This window comes from Cryptomeria japonica, chromosome 5, assembly GCF_030272615.1.
Source record: "Cryptomeria japonica chromosome 5, Sugi_1.0, whole genome shotgun sequence".
In the NCBI taxonomy this organism is placed as follows: domain Eukaryota; kingdom Viridiplantae; phylum Streptophyta; class Pinopsida; order Cupressales; family Cupressaceae; genus Cryptomeria; species Cryptomeria japonica.
Genome location: NC_081409.1, coordinates 450,448,590 through 450,467,965, shown reverse-complemented (window position 1 = coordinate 450,467,965; position 19,376 = coordinate 450,448,590). Strand labels below are relative to the sequence as shown.

At 39.1% G+C, this 19,376-nt stretch overlaps 1 protein-coding gene across 5 annotated transcripts in view; it reads right to left on the bottom strand.

Annotated features, from left to right (window-relative positions):
- The window catches only part of LOC131060787 (aminodeoxychorismate synthase, chloroplastic), a 219,322-nt gene that overhangs the window by 76,970 nt on the left and 122,976 nt on the right, over positions 1 to 19,376 (bottom strand). For all 5 annotated transcript variants that reach the window (XM_057994216.1, XM_057994192.1, XM_057994196.1 and 2 more), the window contains 2 exons: positions 532 to 598; positions 33 to 332 (listed from right to left, as the gene is read on the bottom strand). In XM_057994216.1, the coding sequence (XP_057850199.1) occupies positions 33 to 332; positions 532 to 598 (367 nt within the window). The remainder of the gene's footprint in view (positions 1 to 32; positions 333 to 531; positions 599 to 19,376) is intronic.

The following is a 19,376-nucleotide window of genomic DNA, read 5'->3' as shown; positions in this document are numbered from 1 at the left end:
GGTAAGAACTACAAATCAAAGGAACTCTTTACCTGAACCCCATAATGTGGACTACTGCAATGCATGACACCCATAAGCACTTTTGCATCTTTCACAGCATCAGCATTTTGAGAGGCACCAGAGCTTACACTGTCAGTCGATGACATTGCTATCTCATCAACAAATTTGTGTTGCTTTCCATTCAAAGCACTTGGATTTGTATTTTTTAGTACCTGACTGCTATGCATGTCAGAAACATGATTCAATGCATCAGAATGTGATGTCCAGGCAATGGGAATCAGATCCTTGGGAAGAGAGCTTGTGTCAAGTGCCAGTGAATGGTATCTTACAACCTGCCATTTCACAGTGCATTAGCCATATAGCCGTCACGGTCATATATGAAGGTTGCAGGGGTTTATTTGAAACTAAAACCAATTGATCTATTATAACTCAGTCGTTATCATGTTAGACATACACGTCAAGTAATTGGACCCAATAAACTGTACGGTGTCTAAATAACAAATGAGATAATTCCATTCTAGCAACACTCACCCTAAATCCAGAACCTGCTCCAGAAGGAATATCATGAAAAAGTTGGCACCCAGTATGCTCAATCTCACTGCAACAAGGGAAGAGATGATTTCACTAAATACAAAGATATGTAATTATTAAGTATCAAATACAATGCAATTATTCCAGGTTAAAACAAATGATACTGTCATATTTCTCCATGTTATAAAAACTATATCCATCGAATGAACCTAAATCATTAATCAAGTAACAAGTCAGAAGCATACTGACAAACATCCAGTTACCAAAGACCTGACTTTGCACCCCACCTGGTGGAGCCTAAGGTTTAGCCATTTTGTTGGACTAAGCTGTATATATTTTGATCTATATGATGTCTTACTTGGTTACAAAATTGTACTTGATGATGATCAAGACGAATACATATGACATTTACATAGGGGCATGCAATATGGATGTTAATTATGGCTTGAATTGCTAGTCATGTTTAATTTGTTTTACAGTCAAGTAATTGATCATTTTAAAATTAAATATTTATTGCATACATCTGTATTTAATGGATTTATAAATTTAAAAACAGATAGGGTGTTTTACTTTATTTTCAGCATGTGTTTGAGTTGACAAGCATCAGATACTATGTGGCAACAAAAAATAAAACCAAAGCGAGAACATCAAATTGTGTCACTTGCATCAAGAGATTTTCAACAGTAAATAACATTATGGGTTTTCTAACTATGGAATTATGAACCCTTGATTAACCCAATTTTTACAGTGCTCACATTGTTGTTTAGTAATTGAAACATCATTGAAAGTAACATGTCATGAGCTTTCTTGCACCACTTTACAAGTAAGAGAATACCCAACATGAGCATATCATGAGGGTGACAACCCATGCTTTGTAGAAAACAGAAAAAACTAGAAACTAAATTTACTGGAAAATTTGCTAAAAAATCTATGTTCCATTGGGACACATTACCGGCTCTAAAACTGGCATCCCTCTTCCCAACAGCATTTTTGAGACCGTACGAGGGCAGAGGGCATTGCTTCATCATCCCAATTTTTTTTCAAAATCTGAAAACAGCATGAGACATCATCGGGCATCTGTAAGACATTTAACCATCCCCAAGATGGCTAGGAATGTCTGAGATGTCCCTTAACCACCCTATGGACATCCAGGCATCTCAAATGGAAAACAAAAACATTCTCATCCATTTTTGTTGTGAAAGAGGATTCATCTATTAAATCCTTAAGGCTTACTTATTTATTTTTCCTTCTGTCCTATTGACTGTCTGTTGTGTTGTTTTGTAATTACCATCTAGTTTATAGATGTAGTGGCTCATATTACCATGCTGTTTCCAGTCAACAGATTTAAGTCAAAGAGGTCCACTTTCATAGTTAGAAGTTCCTGCAATAAAAACATCTCTTAAAATTGATCGAGCTGACCATCCAAACCCAAGTCAGTTACCCAGTCACATTCTTAGACTCTATATTGGCCTTTTCATGATGCTCAAATAAGATGATGATTGCTCTTTCGCTCCCCACTCAAAAAAAATTACAGTCTAGTTCACTAACAGGGATTTCTTTGGCCTTGGATGTTAGATGTGATCCTAGTGGCAGTATTCGTCCTTACCCTAGACACTCCCCATTGAGCATTATCAGATCTTGTATCGGTCCCTTCACAATGATCAATAATCGCACTAGCACCTTCACCCTTTCTAGTCTAGACAAAGATACTTGATGATCTCCAATTTTCCTTTGCAGTTGCTCTTTACTCTTCAGGATTCTTGTTCCCTTTTCATGGGTATTTGTACCTATTTCTTTGTTAATGCATGATAGCTTCGGTAAGATAAATGATTGAATGAGAGATAAATGAAGTCTCTCATTCAATCATTTATCATATCGATAACTGTGATAAAACCTTCAAGCAATTAATTCCTCTTTGATAGCCATTCTACATTTGCATATAAACAACCTATTGATAATCATACTATGTATTTTGTTTATGTTCATCGATCTAATAAATCTTGTATTTATATGTATATCGATTAACATAAATAACGATAACTTAATGATTAATGAAAACACCGATTAATATATATCGGGTTGCATATAATATATCGAGTTGCATATAATATATCGGGATGCATATGATATCGGGTGGCAATATAACAAAGGTCACCGATAGTTATCGGGTGTTAGTCTGCACCGGTAGTTATCGGTTGTTAAGGCTAACACACCGATAACTATCGGCTGTTAGCATTAAGCGAACACCGATAGACATCGGTTGTAATACTCCTCCCACACTGATTGGCATTTATGTTGAACATGCATTTGTTTAGTATAAACAAAGAGGCACAATCAAGTAATGCCTTGATCGGTCATAACACACCGATAACTATCGGCTGTTAGCATTAAGCGAACACCGATAGACATCGTTTGTAATACTCCTCCCACACCGATTGGCATTTATGTTGAACATGCATTTGTTTAGTATAAACAAAGAGGCACGATCAAGTAATGTCTTGATCGGTCATGACTGATCAAGGCATTGCTTGACCGTGCCCCATTTGTTATATACTTATATTAAGTGGAATTCATGAGATAGGACATAGAAAATATAAAATGCTCCTCTCACCTACCACAAACAAGAAGTTAGTCAGATTCATACATTAAGTCAATAATATATACAACAAGATTAAGTTAATAGAATATAACTTGCATATTGAATGTGAATTGAACATCATTTACATGGTATCAGAGCCAAGTTAAATCGAACCTGAGGCTGTTCAATTTTGTGGAAAATTCAAACAAGCATATATTCAACATCAAAATTCTTCTAATGGGTAGCGCCATCAGATTTGAAGATCCTATCAGATTTGTTGAAGCAATCAGACAACTCCTCGTCTAGCTTTGAACTTCTTTGAGCATGGTGATTTGGATATCCCGATTGCCTATTCTAATGCAATCTGGATATTAAAGGAGATCAACTCTATTCTCAGGAAATCAACTACAGTTTGCACATTAAGAGCCAAGTTCTTTGTGGAATCACCAGGGAGCGATTCTCTGTGAATCGAACAAGGCAATAAGGAAGATTGCGAGTCAAAGTTTGATGGCGGATATGTGTCTCTAACTATCCATAAGATCAAAGGAGTAACCAGTGCACTCTGGATGAACACTTGTTCGCAGTGCCTTGTTATCATCAAACAACAACGACTGTATGATCAATTGTCGGGCATTCCTACCATGAGACAAGATTATCTTGTCAAGTGCCTTTCTGTACGAGGATTGGTTCGAACATGCCGCATGAAGAGGTCTATCACATTCATAGAGTAATGAAACATAAGTTGATGGATATTATCGCAGGCTGTTTTTGCAGAGGCGATGACATAGTACACACACCCCGTGAACACAGTTACGGATACAGTTGTGCTACAAAGATGATAGAGTATGTAGCGTCAAAATGCGGGAGAGATGATCTTCCATGTTCCAAGCAAACACTGCAAAGCAATGCAATGTGGAAGAGCAACAACCAGATCGGAAATTATGATCTTCTAAACAAGCTTCTAATCGTTGTAGCCAGTGGCCATGCTCCTACTCGATTGGAAAAGAAGGCAGGACATGTTATATTGGCAGTAATGAGTTTATTAGATTACGGAGCTCGGGTTGGATCAGTCTATTTAATAGATAATGCATTGACAACCTGTTGTGACCATTTCACACATCGCCCCATTAGAACGGGGACCCCCTCCTTTGTCTTTTTTGGTTTTTTTTTGGTTTGCTTGTTTTTCTCTCTGCTTTTAGGATTTTAGGTGAGTGAGTAGTCTGTCTGATCTAGCTGGATTAGGGCTAATCCTTAGGGGTTCTTTTTGGTGTCGTTCAAGCTAAGTCCAGTCAAATTTTGGAAAATTGTTAGTGCACCTGAGGATTCAAGATTGTCAGAATGAGGTATACCTTTCGGGAGAGTCAAATTGGTTAGGTCAGGGATAGGACAGGCCTCAGGTCAAATCTAGATTGAATAGGGGTTTTTTGGGTAGGATCCAGTTTGTTTCTAAGTCTGAGTTAACTAAGCATAGTCAGTGAAGAAAGGGAATCTAGTCGGCCAAGTTAAATAGGGAATGAAATGGATCAAGAGCCTAATAATGTCAAATTCGCTCCTGACCCTTGCTGAGGGTCCAGGGCGAGATTCCTTGTAAACTGAATTTCCTTCACAATTTTGACTAAGTTTTGACATGTTTGAAGGCGAAATTGTGTGTTCTTGCCTGGAGAGGTTTTTGATCGATTTTTGGAGAGCAAGATGATGCCTGAAATAGAAAATTCCCTCCTGACCCTTGTTGAGGGTCCAGGGCGAACTTCATTCTAAACACAATTTCTTGTTTTTGGATGGATTTGCTAACTGGTTCCTGGCCTTGAAAATGACCTGACTTTGACTTGTGAAGTGGTTTGAGACTTAAAATTTGAGCAGTTTAGCCTAAAATGAGGATTTCGCTCCTAACCCTTGCTAAGGGTCCAGGGCGAAAATGTTGTTTAAGTTTATTTGTCACTGATTTTGGCTAACTTGCTTTGTGCAGGGTCTCCCGGAAGGAAGATTGGACGTCACTTGATGTAATTGAGGGTTTGAAAACATGAAAAATGATGAATTTTGGGCAAAAAAGGGCAAATTTGCTCCTGACCCTTGCTGAGGGTCCAGGGCGAAAATTTCCATTGGAGTCATCTCTGGCCTTGTTTGGTCAAATTGAGATGTCAGAGGCGTGATCAATGGTGAAGTGAACATAATAGAACCCTGTTGTGACCATTTCACACATCGCCCCATTGCAAATGGGGACCCCCTCTTTTTGCTCGTTTTTGCTCGCCTTTCGCTTTGCTTTTTAGGGTTTTGGTAGTTTGTCAGTTGTCTGGATTTAGGGTCAAGCCTTAGGGTTTCCATTACTGTCTTTTCAGGCCAGAGTCCAGTCAGTTTTGAGAGTTTTTTTGAGCTTCCTTTTGTAGGATGCAATTTTGAATGGAACGAATTCGCCAGAGTGGTCTATTTTCAATTGGAATTTTGAATGCAGAGTCTTAATTTGTCTAAGTGTTGATGATGAAATGTGAATTTTGTCCAATTGGTTATTTTTGACTAAATTTCGAGTTTTTTGATTTTTGATCCTGGGCATTAGGAATGATTTGTTTTTGCCTTATGAAGTGATTAAACTTGTGAAATCTTGATATTTTGGCCTGTAGGAGCAAAATCGCTCCTGTCCCTCAGTGAAGGACCGGAGCTCGTTTTCAAAAATCTTACTGTCCTTGCAGGGTCAAGATGAATTTCGAAGTAGAAGTGGTAAAGAAAGGCGTGATCTTTCCGTTGAATATAAATTGAAGATTTTCACGAACACGGAAATGCCCCAGGGGTCAAAATCGCTCCTGTCCCTCAGTGAAGGACCGGAGCTTAAAATCAAATATTGCTTTGTCCTTGCAGGATTTTAACAACTTGACGATTTGAAGAGGTCCAAAGAAGTACATTTTACCCGTTGAATATAATTTGAAGGCACAAACATGAAGAAAATTGGACCTAATTGCAAACTCGCTCCTGTCCCTCAGTCAGGGACCAGGGCGAAATCCATTGTAGCTCCCGTCCCTCTCCCAGGGACCAGAGCGAAATTCCTCATAGGGCATGTACTGGGCAAAGATCAAGCAAGTTTTACGTTTGAAGGAAAGAAAGGAGGTGAATTGAACCCGTTGAAGACAAATTGAAGATTACCAAACACCAACAAGGGATCCAAATGCCCAAGTTCGCTCCTGTCCCTCAGTCAGGGACCAGGGCGATGAGGTTTGCATTTCTCCATTTTTAAAATTTTGGCGCTAAACAAACATTTTGAATTTATTTAAATGCTAGGAAAATCGATATTTAATTAAAAGCATTTAAAATTTGAGCTTGATATCATTAATTAATTATTGCCTTGTAAAAGAAAACCGAATTTATTAATAAACAAAGGCATTTAATAATTAATTATTGATTAATTAAAAATCAAATGGAGCGCTTGATATTAATTGGTTTATGGAAGTCGGCCTTGTTTTTTATTTAAAAAATCATTTTTTTAATTGCCTTGTTTTAACAAGGTCGGCCTAGTGGTAATTGAGGTGTGAGCGCTTATAAAAGGGAGGTGAAAGATTTCATTTTCACATTATCATTTTATCATTTCATATGCGATTTGAGGAAGACAAAGGAAGTGCGAATTGTATTCAAGGTGGTGCGAATTTCATTTCAAGCAAGGTGATGCGAAACATTATCAAAGGAGAGTACGTGCGAACCTTAGTTTCCATTTGAGCGAACTTGCCAAGGACATTGAAGATCACGTCAAAGACTCCAAGGGTGACAAAGTTGCTATTTTGAAGAGAAATCACGTTGAGGCCATCTAATATCAATTTTGCCTAGGCGAATTCCTCTATTTTGCATTCTAGAGTTAGTTCTCTAGTGAGGTATGGCGATATGGTTTTATTGTTTTGATTTTGAAGCATTGATCGTCATAGCTCAAATTTTGATTTTTGAATTTTGAATTCCCCTAGCTCAATCATTTTTTTTTTTTAGGAAATGATAACTCAAAGACTTATCATGAAGTTTCCTAAAATTAATCTAATCTATGATATATATTGCGATATCCAGTTACTTATTGTGAAATGTTGTGTAGGTATGGCGACCCCTAGGGCGGGAGCATCCACCAGTCGTCCAGCTCTCATGAAAGAAGATCAGAAGACCGAAGAAGTGGAGACCAAGATCGTGTCAAAGTGGAGCAACATTGGAGATACTAACTTGGGCAACTTCAGCACGAAGAAGTTTCGAGATGTCCCTTACATTGGTAAGCCATCACCTGTCGCCTGGAGGATAATTGAAAGTGGCATCATTAAGGCGGCCGGCTTCCCTCCAGCAGTACAGTGTCATGAGTTGATGATCGAGTGTGCTCGTCATTATGATCCTCAATCCAAAACGATCATGTCCAATGAAGGAAACACTTTGGCGTACCTTTCAGAGGAAGCTATAAGTGAAGCTTTCCATCTTCCAGAACACAGAGATATGATATACAAGAGCATAGAGGGAGCCAGGTCAATGTACGAAGATGATCCAGATTCTTGCCTAAGCATCATCAACAAGAACTGGTTACTCCAGAGTCGTCCTCGCCTGAGTAAGGTACCGAACACACCACACAGGATTGATTTCCAGGAGGAGTACAGAGATTTGATTACAATGCTCAACCGAGTCACAGGTGCACCTCAAGCTTTTTACATTGAAAAGTGGATGTTCTACTTCATTCAGGTGATAGTTCAGGGTAAAGGAACAATTCATTGGGCTAGAATAATTAGCCATTGCTTGGACGTATAGTTGAGGAGACTCAAAGCTACCAAGTCCTTCCACATGAGTTCATACGTCATCTATGCCTTGATCAGGAGCTTCGAGTACGCAGGACTACCTCACAGAGGAGTGATTGGAAGAGGACCCGGCGAGGTCAGAGTTTGTGATTCCTATGTCCACTTGCATCATCCGCCAGGAAGCAACTACAAGTTAGTTAATGATACCTTCACTATGAACATCACAAGGACGTTGCAAGGTGGGATTTACAACAGATTATCTCAAGATGCACAGAAATTAATAAAGAGGTATGGTGCTTGGTTTATTCAATTTCCGAAGTTTACTTATATCAGAGTACATGGATGTCCTTTACCTCCATACATGTTGCCGAGATATCCGACAGACAGAATTGTGTTACTTGAGGTAACAAGACAGTTGGCAGCTTATGCGAAGGCATTCAGACACAGACATGGAAATGGAGTTCCGGTACCTATTATATTGGGCAATTCAGTTAAGGTATGTCCTAATGCTTTAGCCATGGATGACGCAGAGAAGGAGTTAGCCTTGTATTCTTTTTCATCCTTTGCTTTGAGAGAAAGCTTTGATCCACATGGACATTTAGAGGAGACAGTCGGTAGAAAGTTTAAGCATGAGTTTCAGATAGAAGATTTTATGATGAATCTCTTAGATGATCTTGAAGTGAAACGAAAAATGCATTCTAGATTGCCTTTGGATTTCATCAAGAAATGCAAGATTTACAGAGTGGCCGACCAAGCTCAGGACAGTGGCAGACATATCCAGTCATCCTATGATCGAGAGAGTAAGTCAGTAAGGTTAGATTGGAATGAGCCCGAGGTTGTGGATTTGGATGCTTTGATGGCTCCAGTCTTGTCTTGTACTCGCAGATGGGTTGACATACAACATCAGAAGTTGAGAGAGCAAGGCATAACTATGACTTTCACTTTGGAAGAGAAACCAGCCGAAGGTGGAGCTAGTGTAAGCGAAGGCAATCCTAATCCTAGAAATTCAGGTGAAGGTAACCTTCGAAGTGCAAGTGAAGGCGATCTCCATCCAAGAGGTTCAAAGAGGAAAGAGAGACCTGGAAAGAGGGAATCTTCCAAGAAGAAGCAAGAGGCCAACAGAGATCGTTCATCCGGTACTTCTTCTAGACCAGAGAAGAGAACATTTCAGGTGGAAGAATCCATGGAGTCGATGGTACAGAACGATAGGCAGGAAGAAGGACAGCCACCGCAAAGGTCACCAAGTGGATCTCTTCAGGATTATGAGCTAGATGAAGACAAAGAAGATAACGAAGTAACATCTCCTCCTAGAGAAGAAGAAGTAGTGCATAAGGAAATTCAGGTTCAAGAGACAAGATCGGCCATCCCGGATTGGTTGAAGGAAAGATTAACGAAGGTGATCGTGATAGAGGACGAGGACAATGTGATTGATTTAGAGAGTCTTGTTGGACATTCCCAGGAAGTGACAGAGAAGAGAAAGGCTACCAAGATGTCCAAGATGATTAGAGATGAGACTGGATCCAGAAAATTACAGATAGCTACACCGGCAGTAGACAAGTATGAAGGTGAGATCTTAGCAGAGGAATATGATGTAGAGACATTTGAGCTAGGTCCATCCACAGCTGAGCAGACACTAGATGATGCCACAGATTCCTTTGAGGCATTGAAGGACAAGCTTAGAGAAGAAATGGAGAAGAGTAGAAAGCTTGAGAGAGAGGTCGGTGCATGGAGGACATATTTCAGTCATCTCAATGAACCTTTGGGACGTCAGGATCCAGCTAGATCACCAGTGCAGGCACTTCCCCTTCAATCAATTAATGAGGCAGAAAGATTCAGGAATATGGTCCAGCGTACGAGTACTTGGATGGATAAATCTCATACAGTTGCCGTAGAATTTGTAACAAGGATGATGAAGACTATTCATCAAGCTATCCAGGTTCTTGAGATAATCCACAATTTGATGATAACAGTAGCCGCATTTGCTCATACCAAAGATGTTATCATTCCTGTCTTGAAAGTAATTAGACACACATCAAGGAAGGTCTTAGCACAAGAAAAGATCATGGATGGAGGACCTCACAGTTTGCTTCAGTGGTCAACCTTACTCCATATGAAGAGTGTTTTCTTTGAGGACATCAGTACTAGATGTAGCCAAGTGGAGGAGGTGATCAATCCGATCCAGGACAGAGTATTTGAGATACTACGTACCATTCTTGGCAGAAGGATCGAGGTCGAGACAGATGTGGATATGCAGGAATTAGAGAATAGAATCAAAGTCATCTTTTGTAAGGACGCTAATGTTACAGACGAGCAATATGATCAGATGTTTGCCACCATGCTCCTGATTGAAAGAACAAAGGAACTTGAAACTTCATGGGACGCAGCTCTTCTAGATGCATTCGATCAGGTCATTCACTTAGAAGAAAGTATGAAGAATCTTCCCGAGATTCCAATTGCAGAGATCGAAGGAATCGTATCAAGATTCATTGCATATGCTAAAAAAGAGAATTGGAAAGGGAATAAGATTCTAGATGATAGGTTGTTATAGATGACATGGCATCTTAATTGTCATTGGTTTATGTCTCCTAGATTTTTGTGCCAAATTTAATATTTGGCTATGCATTTAATATTGTTCAGTAAAAAGGAGGCCATTTGTAACAAACCCTAATTAGGGTTTAGGTGTCATGATCTTGACCGTTGATCTACTTTCAATCTGGACCATACAATGTAATTGAGGATGCTATTTATACCCTCATTTTCATTTCATTTGTAATAGAATGTAATAGAGAATAGAGATAGTCAAGAGATTAGAGAGATTAGAGTTTAGAAGCAATTTGTTTTTGTAGCAAGATTGAGTTTGAGGAAAGGAATTCAAGCAATTGTTGTACATGATGACTTTGAAATCAATGAAATATTGAAGTTATGGTGTTTTGTTGCAACTTTCTTGGTTATCTTCATGGTTGTTCAATTTACTTGTATCATGCTCAATCAAAGTAGTGTGTTAATTTGAAGGACATAGTGTGAAACTTGATCTTTGGTAGGATTCACTTTCCATACCACTAGCTTCTTGCTGATTGTAGGAACGCCTTGCGTGGTCAACTGGAGATATTTGAATCACTTAGCCTTCAATCATTATTGTATCTTGGATATGTACCTTCGTGGTAGTGTCTTTGATCTTTGATGCATTGAAAATCATTTCGTTACCTTAGAAGATCGCACCAATTTCTATTAAGTTGTTGTTTTATGGCGAAATTGAAGTTGGTAGAATCTTGCCAAGTCTTGTCCACATGAAGTCGTTCTTAGGGTTAGACTAGATTAGACTTCTTGCAAAACCCTATCCTTTTGTTATTTTTTGAAAAGCTTCTTAGTTTAGTAAAATTTCAGGCTTTTGGAGCGTAAGACCCCTTGAGGATACAGCAAATCACATCATACCGCTGGTGCTTATCCACACGTAGAGACCCTACTAACCAGAACATTGGAGTCATCCTAACTGATCCTTCATGCGAATCTTCAGCAGTTAGAGACTTTATTCAAGAGAGGATAAGATGCCTTTAGGTATTTTATTCTGTGTATGATGGTGTACAAAATACACGTCAACAAACCCCCTAACTTGTTTGAAGATCAAAAGATGAAGGAGTTTTGCCCAGGAAAGGCAATTTCGCTCCTGACCCTTGCTGAGGGTCCAGGGCGAAATTCTTTATAAACACATTATTTTACCTTTCTTGGACATAAAAACCTATTCATAGCACAGTACAGGATGAAATCTTACTTGGCAAAGAAGTTTTAAGGTGAAAAGTGAAGCATTTTGGTCAATATTACAAAATTCGCTCCTGACGCTCTCAGGAGGTCCAAGGCGAAATTCTCAAAAACACCTTTTTCTTGCAAGGTCAAAATGATTTTTATGGTTGGAGTGGATGTGAAAAGGCATGTTTTACCCTTTGAAGATAATTTGGATGGCCAACAAGAAGCAACCAAGCCCAAAAAGGGAAAAATCGCTCCTGACCCTTGGAGAGGGTCCAGGGCGAAAATTCTAAAGCCTATTTTTTCCTCCAAAGTTTGAGCAAAGCTAAGCCTAGGCATGAGTTTGAAATGATGTTTGAATTGCCTTGAAGTGAAGAAGGATTGTTGAGAATGAAAGTTTTGAAGGCAATTATCAAAATCGCTCCTGACCCTTGGAGAGGGTCCATAGTGAATTTCCAAGGTTCTCTCCTTTTTTTGTAGAATTAAGACAAAATCTTGCTATATCTTCCTTGGATAGGAGAGGGACGTGATGTGTTATGCCTTAGAGGTGATTTGAAGTCAAAAGAATGAAGGAATATGCTTAAAATTCAAAAGTCGCTCCTGACCCTTGCAGAAGGCCCAGGGCGAAAATCACAAAAACTATGTATTTCTTTTGAAGATTTTGCTAAGGCAAGGATGCACTAAGGTAAAGATGCCCTTTAAGATCATGATGAGTAGTGGTTTGCTTCAAAACTTGATGATTCTAGGCCAAGAGAAGAAAAGTCGCTCTTGACCCTTGCAGAAGGCCCAGGGCGAAAATTTGAAAAACCTCCACTTTGCCCTACAGAAACAAAACAAGCTTGAATGAGTGGATGAGGAAGGACATTACCTAGTGATGAATGAAAGATTCAGGAGAAGTTGATGAAGGAGTAAGCCTAAGGAGAAAAGTTCGCTCCTGACCCTTGGAGAGGGTCCAGGGCGAAAAACACCAAAATCACACTTTTTCTCCTAAGTTGGATAGAACTAAGTCTGGAATTCAGTGAGAAGACCTATTTGAGATGCTTTGAAGAGATTTTGAACTTTGAAAAATGTCAATTTTGAGCCAAATTATGAAAATCGCTCCTGACCCTTGGAGAGGGTCCAGGGCAAAACTCCTCTAAAAGCATTATTTCCTTCAAGATTTTTGATGAAGTAACTAGGTGGTGCAAGGAAATGGATCTTGGAAATTGAGTTGAGAGTTCAACAATCAAGCTACGGTGGATTATAACCTAAAATGAGAAAATCGCTCCTGACCCTTGGAGAGGGTCCAGGGCGAAATCTACATTTCCACCTAAATTCCTCATGCAGAATTTGAAATGCAAGACCTTAACTGGATATGAATTCACCCTCCAAGAGATTTTAGAGTCAAGGTATGAAATATTCAAGGCTAAATTTGGAAAATCGCTCCTGACCCTTGGAGAGGGTCCAGGGCGAAATCATTAGCAAGCTTCATTGAGACCTTGATCAAAAAATTAATATTCTCCAGTTTGCACTAAATCACCAAAATTGCTAAATTTGAGACATTTGGAAAATTAAATTTAAATTCGTATTAATTTAAAAGCATTTTGCATTTAATAAATTAATTTTAAGCCTTGAAATAATCAAAATTTTACCTTGGAGGATTAAAATTAATTTTTTTAAAATTTAAAATGAGCGCTCAAGGGAATTGTTTTGCCTTTATAGGCAAGTCGAACACCCTTTTTTTAGAGATTTTATTTATTTTTTACCCCTTTTTTGCCAAGTCGGCCTTGAAGGGAGTAGGTGAGCGCTCTATATAATGGAGGAGTGTTGCTTCACATTTTAAATCATTCATTCAATCCTTCTAAGTGCGAAATTGAAGAGTAAATTGAGGAGCGAAATCCAGCAGATTGAAGGAGAAATTTTGCTAAGTGTTGAAGGCTAAGTGGGGTGAAGCTCTTTTGGAGGCTAAGGGAGGCGTAATTCATCCAAGAGAGGGCTATGATTTAAACCTTGCCTAGCAAAATCCATTTTTCTTGCATCATTTTCAAAGGTCTTAGAGTTTAGTACTCAAGAGAAGGTATGGACTCATTTTGATATTCCTTGTCAAGGCTTGTTTTAATAGCATTCTTTTTTTTGAAAGCGTCTAAAACTTGAGAAGTGTTGATTAATTAATTAGGAAATGATAATTCTAGATTTATCATGAAATTTCCTAATTAATATCTTAAATCCTCTTTTTGAGTCTTATTTTCTACCCGTTAATGTTCAAGGACTAATTTTGAAATGTTGTGTAGGTGTCAAGATGGCGACTCCAAAGGCTGGAGTATCTACTAGTCGCCCGGCTCTCATCAAAGAGGATCAGAAGAATGACGAATTGGAAACCAGGATCGTGTCCAAATGGAGTAATATCGGAGACACCAACTTAGGAAACTTCAATGTGAAGAAGTTTCGAGAGGTCCCCTACATTGGCAAGCCATCACCTGTTGCGAAGAGGATAATTGAAAGTGGCATCATCAAGGCTGCAAGTTTCCCTCCCGCAGTCAAGTGTCATGAGCTGATGATCGAGTGTGCCCGCCATTATGACTCACAATCAAGGACGATCGTATCCAAGGAAGGAAACATCTTAGCTTACCTTTCAGAGGAAGCTATAAGTGAAGCTCTTCATCTTCCAGAACATAAGGATATGATTTACGAAACCCTAGAAGAAGCGAGGTCGATCTATGAAGATGATCCCGATACTTGTCTGAACCTCATCAATAAGAATTGGTTGCTCAAAAGTTGGCCTCGCCTGAACAAGATTCCCAATACACCGCATAGGATCGACTTCCAGGAGGAATACAGAGATTTGATAACTTTGCTCAATCGAGTTACAGGGGCTCCTCAAGCTTAATACTTCGAAAAGTCGATGTTCTTCTTCATTCAAATGATAGTCCAAGGAAAAGGATTGCTTCATTGGGCCAGAATTATTAGCAATTGTCTGGATGTGCAGTTGAGAAGGCTAAGACCCACCAAATCATTCCACATGAGCTCATATGTTATATATGCCTTAATCAGGAGTTTCGAGTATGCAGGGCTACCTCACAGAGGAGTGATCGGAAGAGGACCTGGGGAAATGAGAGTTTGTGATTCTTATGTTCATCTGCATCATCCGCCTAGAAGTGACTACAAGTTCGTCAATGACACCTTCATGATGAACATTACTAGGATATTGCAAGGTGGGATTCATAATCGACTATCTCTGGATGCACAAGAGCTTGTGAAGAAGTATGGTGCATGGTTCATCCAGTTTCCAAAGTTTACATACATTAGAGTTCATGGGTGTCCTTCACCTCCTTACATGTTGCCAAGATATCCAACAGACAGGATAGTGCTACTTGAGGTGACTAGACAGTTGGCAGCTTATGCGAAGGCATCCAGACACAAGCATGGAAATGGAATTCCCGTGCCCATCATATTGGGGAATTTAGTTGAGGTGTGTCCTAACACTCAAGCCTCGGAGGATGCAGAGAAGGAATTATCTTTATACTCATTCTCATTCTTTGCCTCGCGGGAGAATTTTGATCCTCACGATTATATGGAGGAGACAATCGGTAAGAAGTACAAGCATGAGTTTCAGGTAGATGACTTTTGGATGAATCTCCCAAGTGATTTAGAAGTTAAAAGAAAGATGCATTCCAGGCTACCCTTAGATCTCATCAGGAAATGCAAAGTTTATACAGTAGCTGATCAAGCCCAGGATAATGGTAGGCACCTCCAGTCATCCTATGAGAAAGAGGACAAAGGAGTGAAGATAGATTGGAATGAGCCCGAGGTTTTAGACTTGAGAGTTTTGATGGCTCCTGTTTTATCATGTACTCGCAGATGGGTGGATGTACAGCATCAGAAATTGAGGGAGCAAAACGTATCAATGACTTTTACTTTGGAGGCAAGACCAGAAGGAGAAGCAAGCGTGAGTGAAAACACCTCTCATCCCAGAGGTACAAAGAGGAAAGAAAGACCTGAGAAAAGGGAACCTTCCAAGAAGAAGCAAGAAGCCAATCTTGGTCACCCATCAAGCACATCTTCTCGACATGAAAAGAAGGCAAGCCAAGGGGAAGGTCAAGGGAAGATGGTACCTGAAATTGATGAATCTATGGAATCCATGGTACAAAATGACAAGCCAGAAAAGGGACAGACACCTCAACATTCATCGAGTCAATCTCCCCAAGTTGATGCTAATGAGCTACATGAAGAGAAGAATGATGATGAAGCAACATCTCCTTTCCAAGAGGATGGACCACTGCTTAAAGAAATACAAGTAAAGGAAACAAGATCCGCCATTCCGGATTGTTTAAAAGAGAGACTGACAAGGGTAGTTGTGGTTGAAGAGGAAGAAGATGTATTTGATTTAGAAAGCCTTATAGGAAATTCTCAAGAGGTAATGGAAAAGAAGAAGGCCACAAAGATGTCCAAGGTAATAAGGGATGAGACAAGATCCAGGAAATTGCAAATAGCTACACCAGTAGTGGACAAGTATGAGGGTGAGATTCTTGCAGATGAGTATGACATAGAAACATTTGAGCTTGGTCCACTTACTACCGAACAAGCGATGGAAGAGGCAACCGATTCATTTGAAGCACTTAAAGACAAACTTAAGGAAGAAATGGAAAGGAATAAGAATCTTGAGAGAGAGGTCGGTGCTTGGAGAGGCTATTTTAGTCATCTCAATCAGCCCTTAAGACGTCAGCATCCAGCATTATCTCCTTTACAAGCACTTCCTCTTGAATCAGTTGGCGAAGCAGAAAGGGTCAAGAGCTTGGTTCAGCTTATGAGCTCTTGGATTGATAAATCCCACACGGTAGCCGTTGAATTTGCAACTAGAATGATGAAGACAATTCATCGAGCTATCCAGGTCCTTGAGGTTATCCATAGTCTAATGATAACTGTAGCCGCTTTCACTCACACTAGAGATGTTATCATTCCTATCCTACAAGTGACAAGGCAAACACCAAGACGGATCCTGGCACAAGAAAAGATAATGGATGGAGGAACTCATAACCTCCTACAGTGGTCAGCTCTGCTCCAGATGAAAGAGGTCCTTTTTGAAGACATCAACACCAAATGCAGTCAAGTTGAAGGTGTCATCCATCCTATTCAAGATAAGGTGTTTGAAGTGTTGTGTACCATTCTTGGCAGGCGGATCGAGATTGAGACAGATGTGGACATCCAAGAGTTGGAGGAGAGAGTCAAGGTCATCTTTTGCAAAGAAGAGAACGTCATCACAGATGAGCAACGAGATCTGATGTTCACTACCATGTTCCTGATTGAGAAGATCAAAGAACTTGAACCTGGATGGGAGACAGCTCTTCTCACTGCTTTTGATCAAGTCCTTCACTTGGAAGAACGAATGAAGAATCTTCCTAGGATTTCCATTGCTGAGATCGAGGGAATTGTGTCTAGATTCGTTGGATATGCTAAAAAAGAGCATAGGAAAGGGAACAAAATTCTAGATGAAAAGTTGTTATAGGATGATGTGGCAGCTTAATTCCTTTTGGTCTATGTTTCCTCGATATTTGTGCCAATTAAATATTGGCTATGCATTTAATGATGTTTATCTAAATGGGGACCTTTTTTGTAACAAACCCTAATTAGGGTTTAGGTGTCAAAATCTTGGCCATTGATCTTCTTTCGAACTGGACCGTTCATTGTATTTGAGGATGCTATATATACCCTCACTCATTTTCATTTTGATAATAGTTAGAAGTTAGAGAAGAGAGAGAGCTTAGAGAGAAGAAAGTTATTGTGTAGCAAGATTGAGTAGTGAAGAAAGAATTTTGAACAATTGTTGTCTATTTGGCTTTGAGATCAATAAAATATTGAAGTTATGGTGTTTTATTGCAATACTTGTGGCTATCTTCATGATTGTTTATCTTCTTGAATCATTCTCAGTCGAAGTAGTATTTAAGTTTAAGTTTGAAGGACTAAGTGTTGTGCTTGATCTTTGGTGAGATTCATGTTCCAAACCACTAGCTTCTTACTGATTGTAAGGACGCCTTGTGTGGTCAACTGGAGATATTGAGATTGCTTGAAAATTCAATCATTGTTGAAATATTGATATGTATCTCTATGATAGTATCTATATCCTTGATGATTTGAAAACTACTGAATCACCTTAGAAGATCGCATCAATTCCAGTAGAGTTGTAATTCCTTGGCGATACTGAAATTGGTAGAATCTTACCAAGTCTAGCCTACATTGAGTCATTCTTAGGATTAGATTAGCATTCATCTCTTGAAACCCTTATCTTTTGCTATTTTTTGAAAATCTGTTAGTATTAGGAAAATCCTGTTCCTGCAATCGAAAGAGAGTAACACGGACAAGCTTTCTCAGAAAGTATGTAAGGCCCCTTGAAGAAACAGCATATACAACGACCACTGGTGCTTATCCACACGTAGAGATCCTACAACGAAGAACCTTGAAGTCATCCTGAATGATCCTTTTTTGCAATATCTTCAGCATTCAGAGGCTTTATTCAAGAGAGGATAAGGTACCATTTGGGTATTTTATTCTGTGTTTGGTTGTGTACAAAATACACGTCAACACAACCCTAGATGTTGTAAGGTGTATTGAAGATGATGCTATTATAAAAGTTGTAGGATTTTTTGCTGGAGGAATGCGATTGAGGAAAACAGTTGATAAATACTCCAAACAAATATGAAGATGGAGAGACTTCTCCTCATCTTGTTTTCTCGGCAGGGTCACACAAAAACATTTCATTTGCTTTTGAGAAGGGAGCTAAAGTAGACGTTCAAGATGACCGAAAACAGACACCTCTGGACGATGCAATTACATGTAGACAAGATGCAGTCACAAATGTCTTTATGAAAGTAGAGCAAATTGCCGAAGTAATAAAAAAATTAAAAAAAAAAATTAAAAAAAAAATTGATCAACAACGAAAGTTCAAGGGAGGCGGCAAGATCTCGATCTAACATAAATCTGATGGATTGTCTGTGTATCGAATCACTTAGCAAGTTTTTGTGATTGGTAGTTCCATCTATTGAATTGGGCATTAAGGTTTATCTTTAATGTTGTTTGGCGCTAGCGCCACAACATTGGAAACTATAGTCATATATTTGCCAGTCAGAGAGCGACATGAGAAGCGACGGTCTTACTATAGACAAAACCAATTCGATGCTCTATTTCCATAAGCATGCACAGATTTGCAGAGAAGGGTCTTCATTTGAATGCATGGCTAGGAAGATTATTAAGGAAGATCGATGCCACAGTGATACTACTGAGTGTCCTGTGCATGGCATATGGGCTCAACATCTCACAGATCCTAGTTATGTCAGATGAACACAACAACTAAAAGTATGTGTATCAAAGAGCAACCATCAAATGAGATCTAAATCTTCAAGTGCAAAGCATCAGGAATGAACAATTGTTGGATTGCGAGGAAAACTAATAAACAAAGAGATAAGTAATCCATGCTTGATTAATGGTCATAAATTTCATATGTAGTTATTAATTCATGCAATTACATTATGCGTGTTATTTGTGAATCAACATTGTCAGTAGGTGTCTGCACACGACAAGCTGCATTTGAATATCTTGTTTCAATTTTTTCAACATACTATGAGAAACTTGCCCCTTACATGCAGGACATCTTTAGAATCACAACAAAAGCAGTTAAAAGTGATGAAGAGCTTATTGCTCTTTAGGCTATAGAGTTTTAAAGTACTATTTGTGATGAAGAATTCAGGAAGAATATGGAGGGGACTTTAGTGGAGATTCTGAGATTTCGCATTTCCATTCTATAAACAAGTATTTGCCTG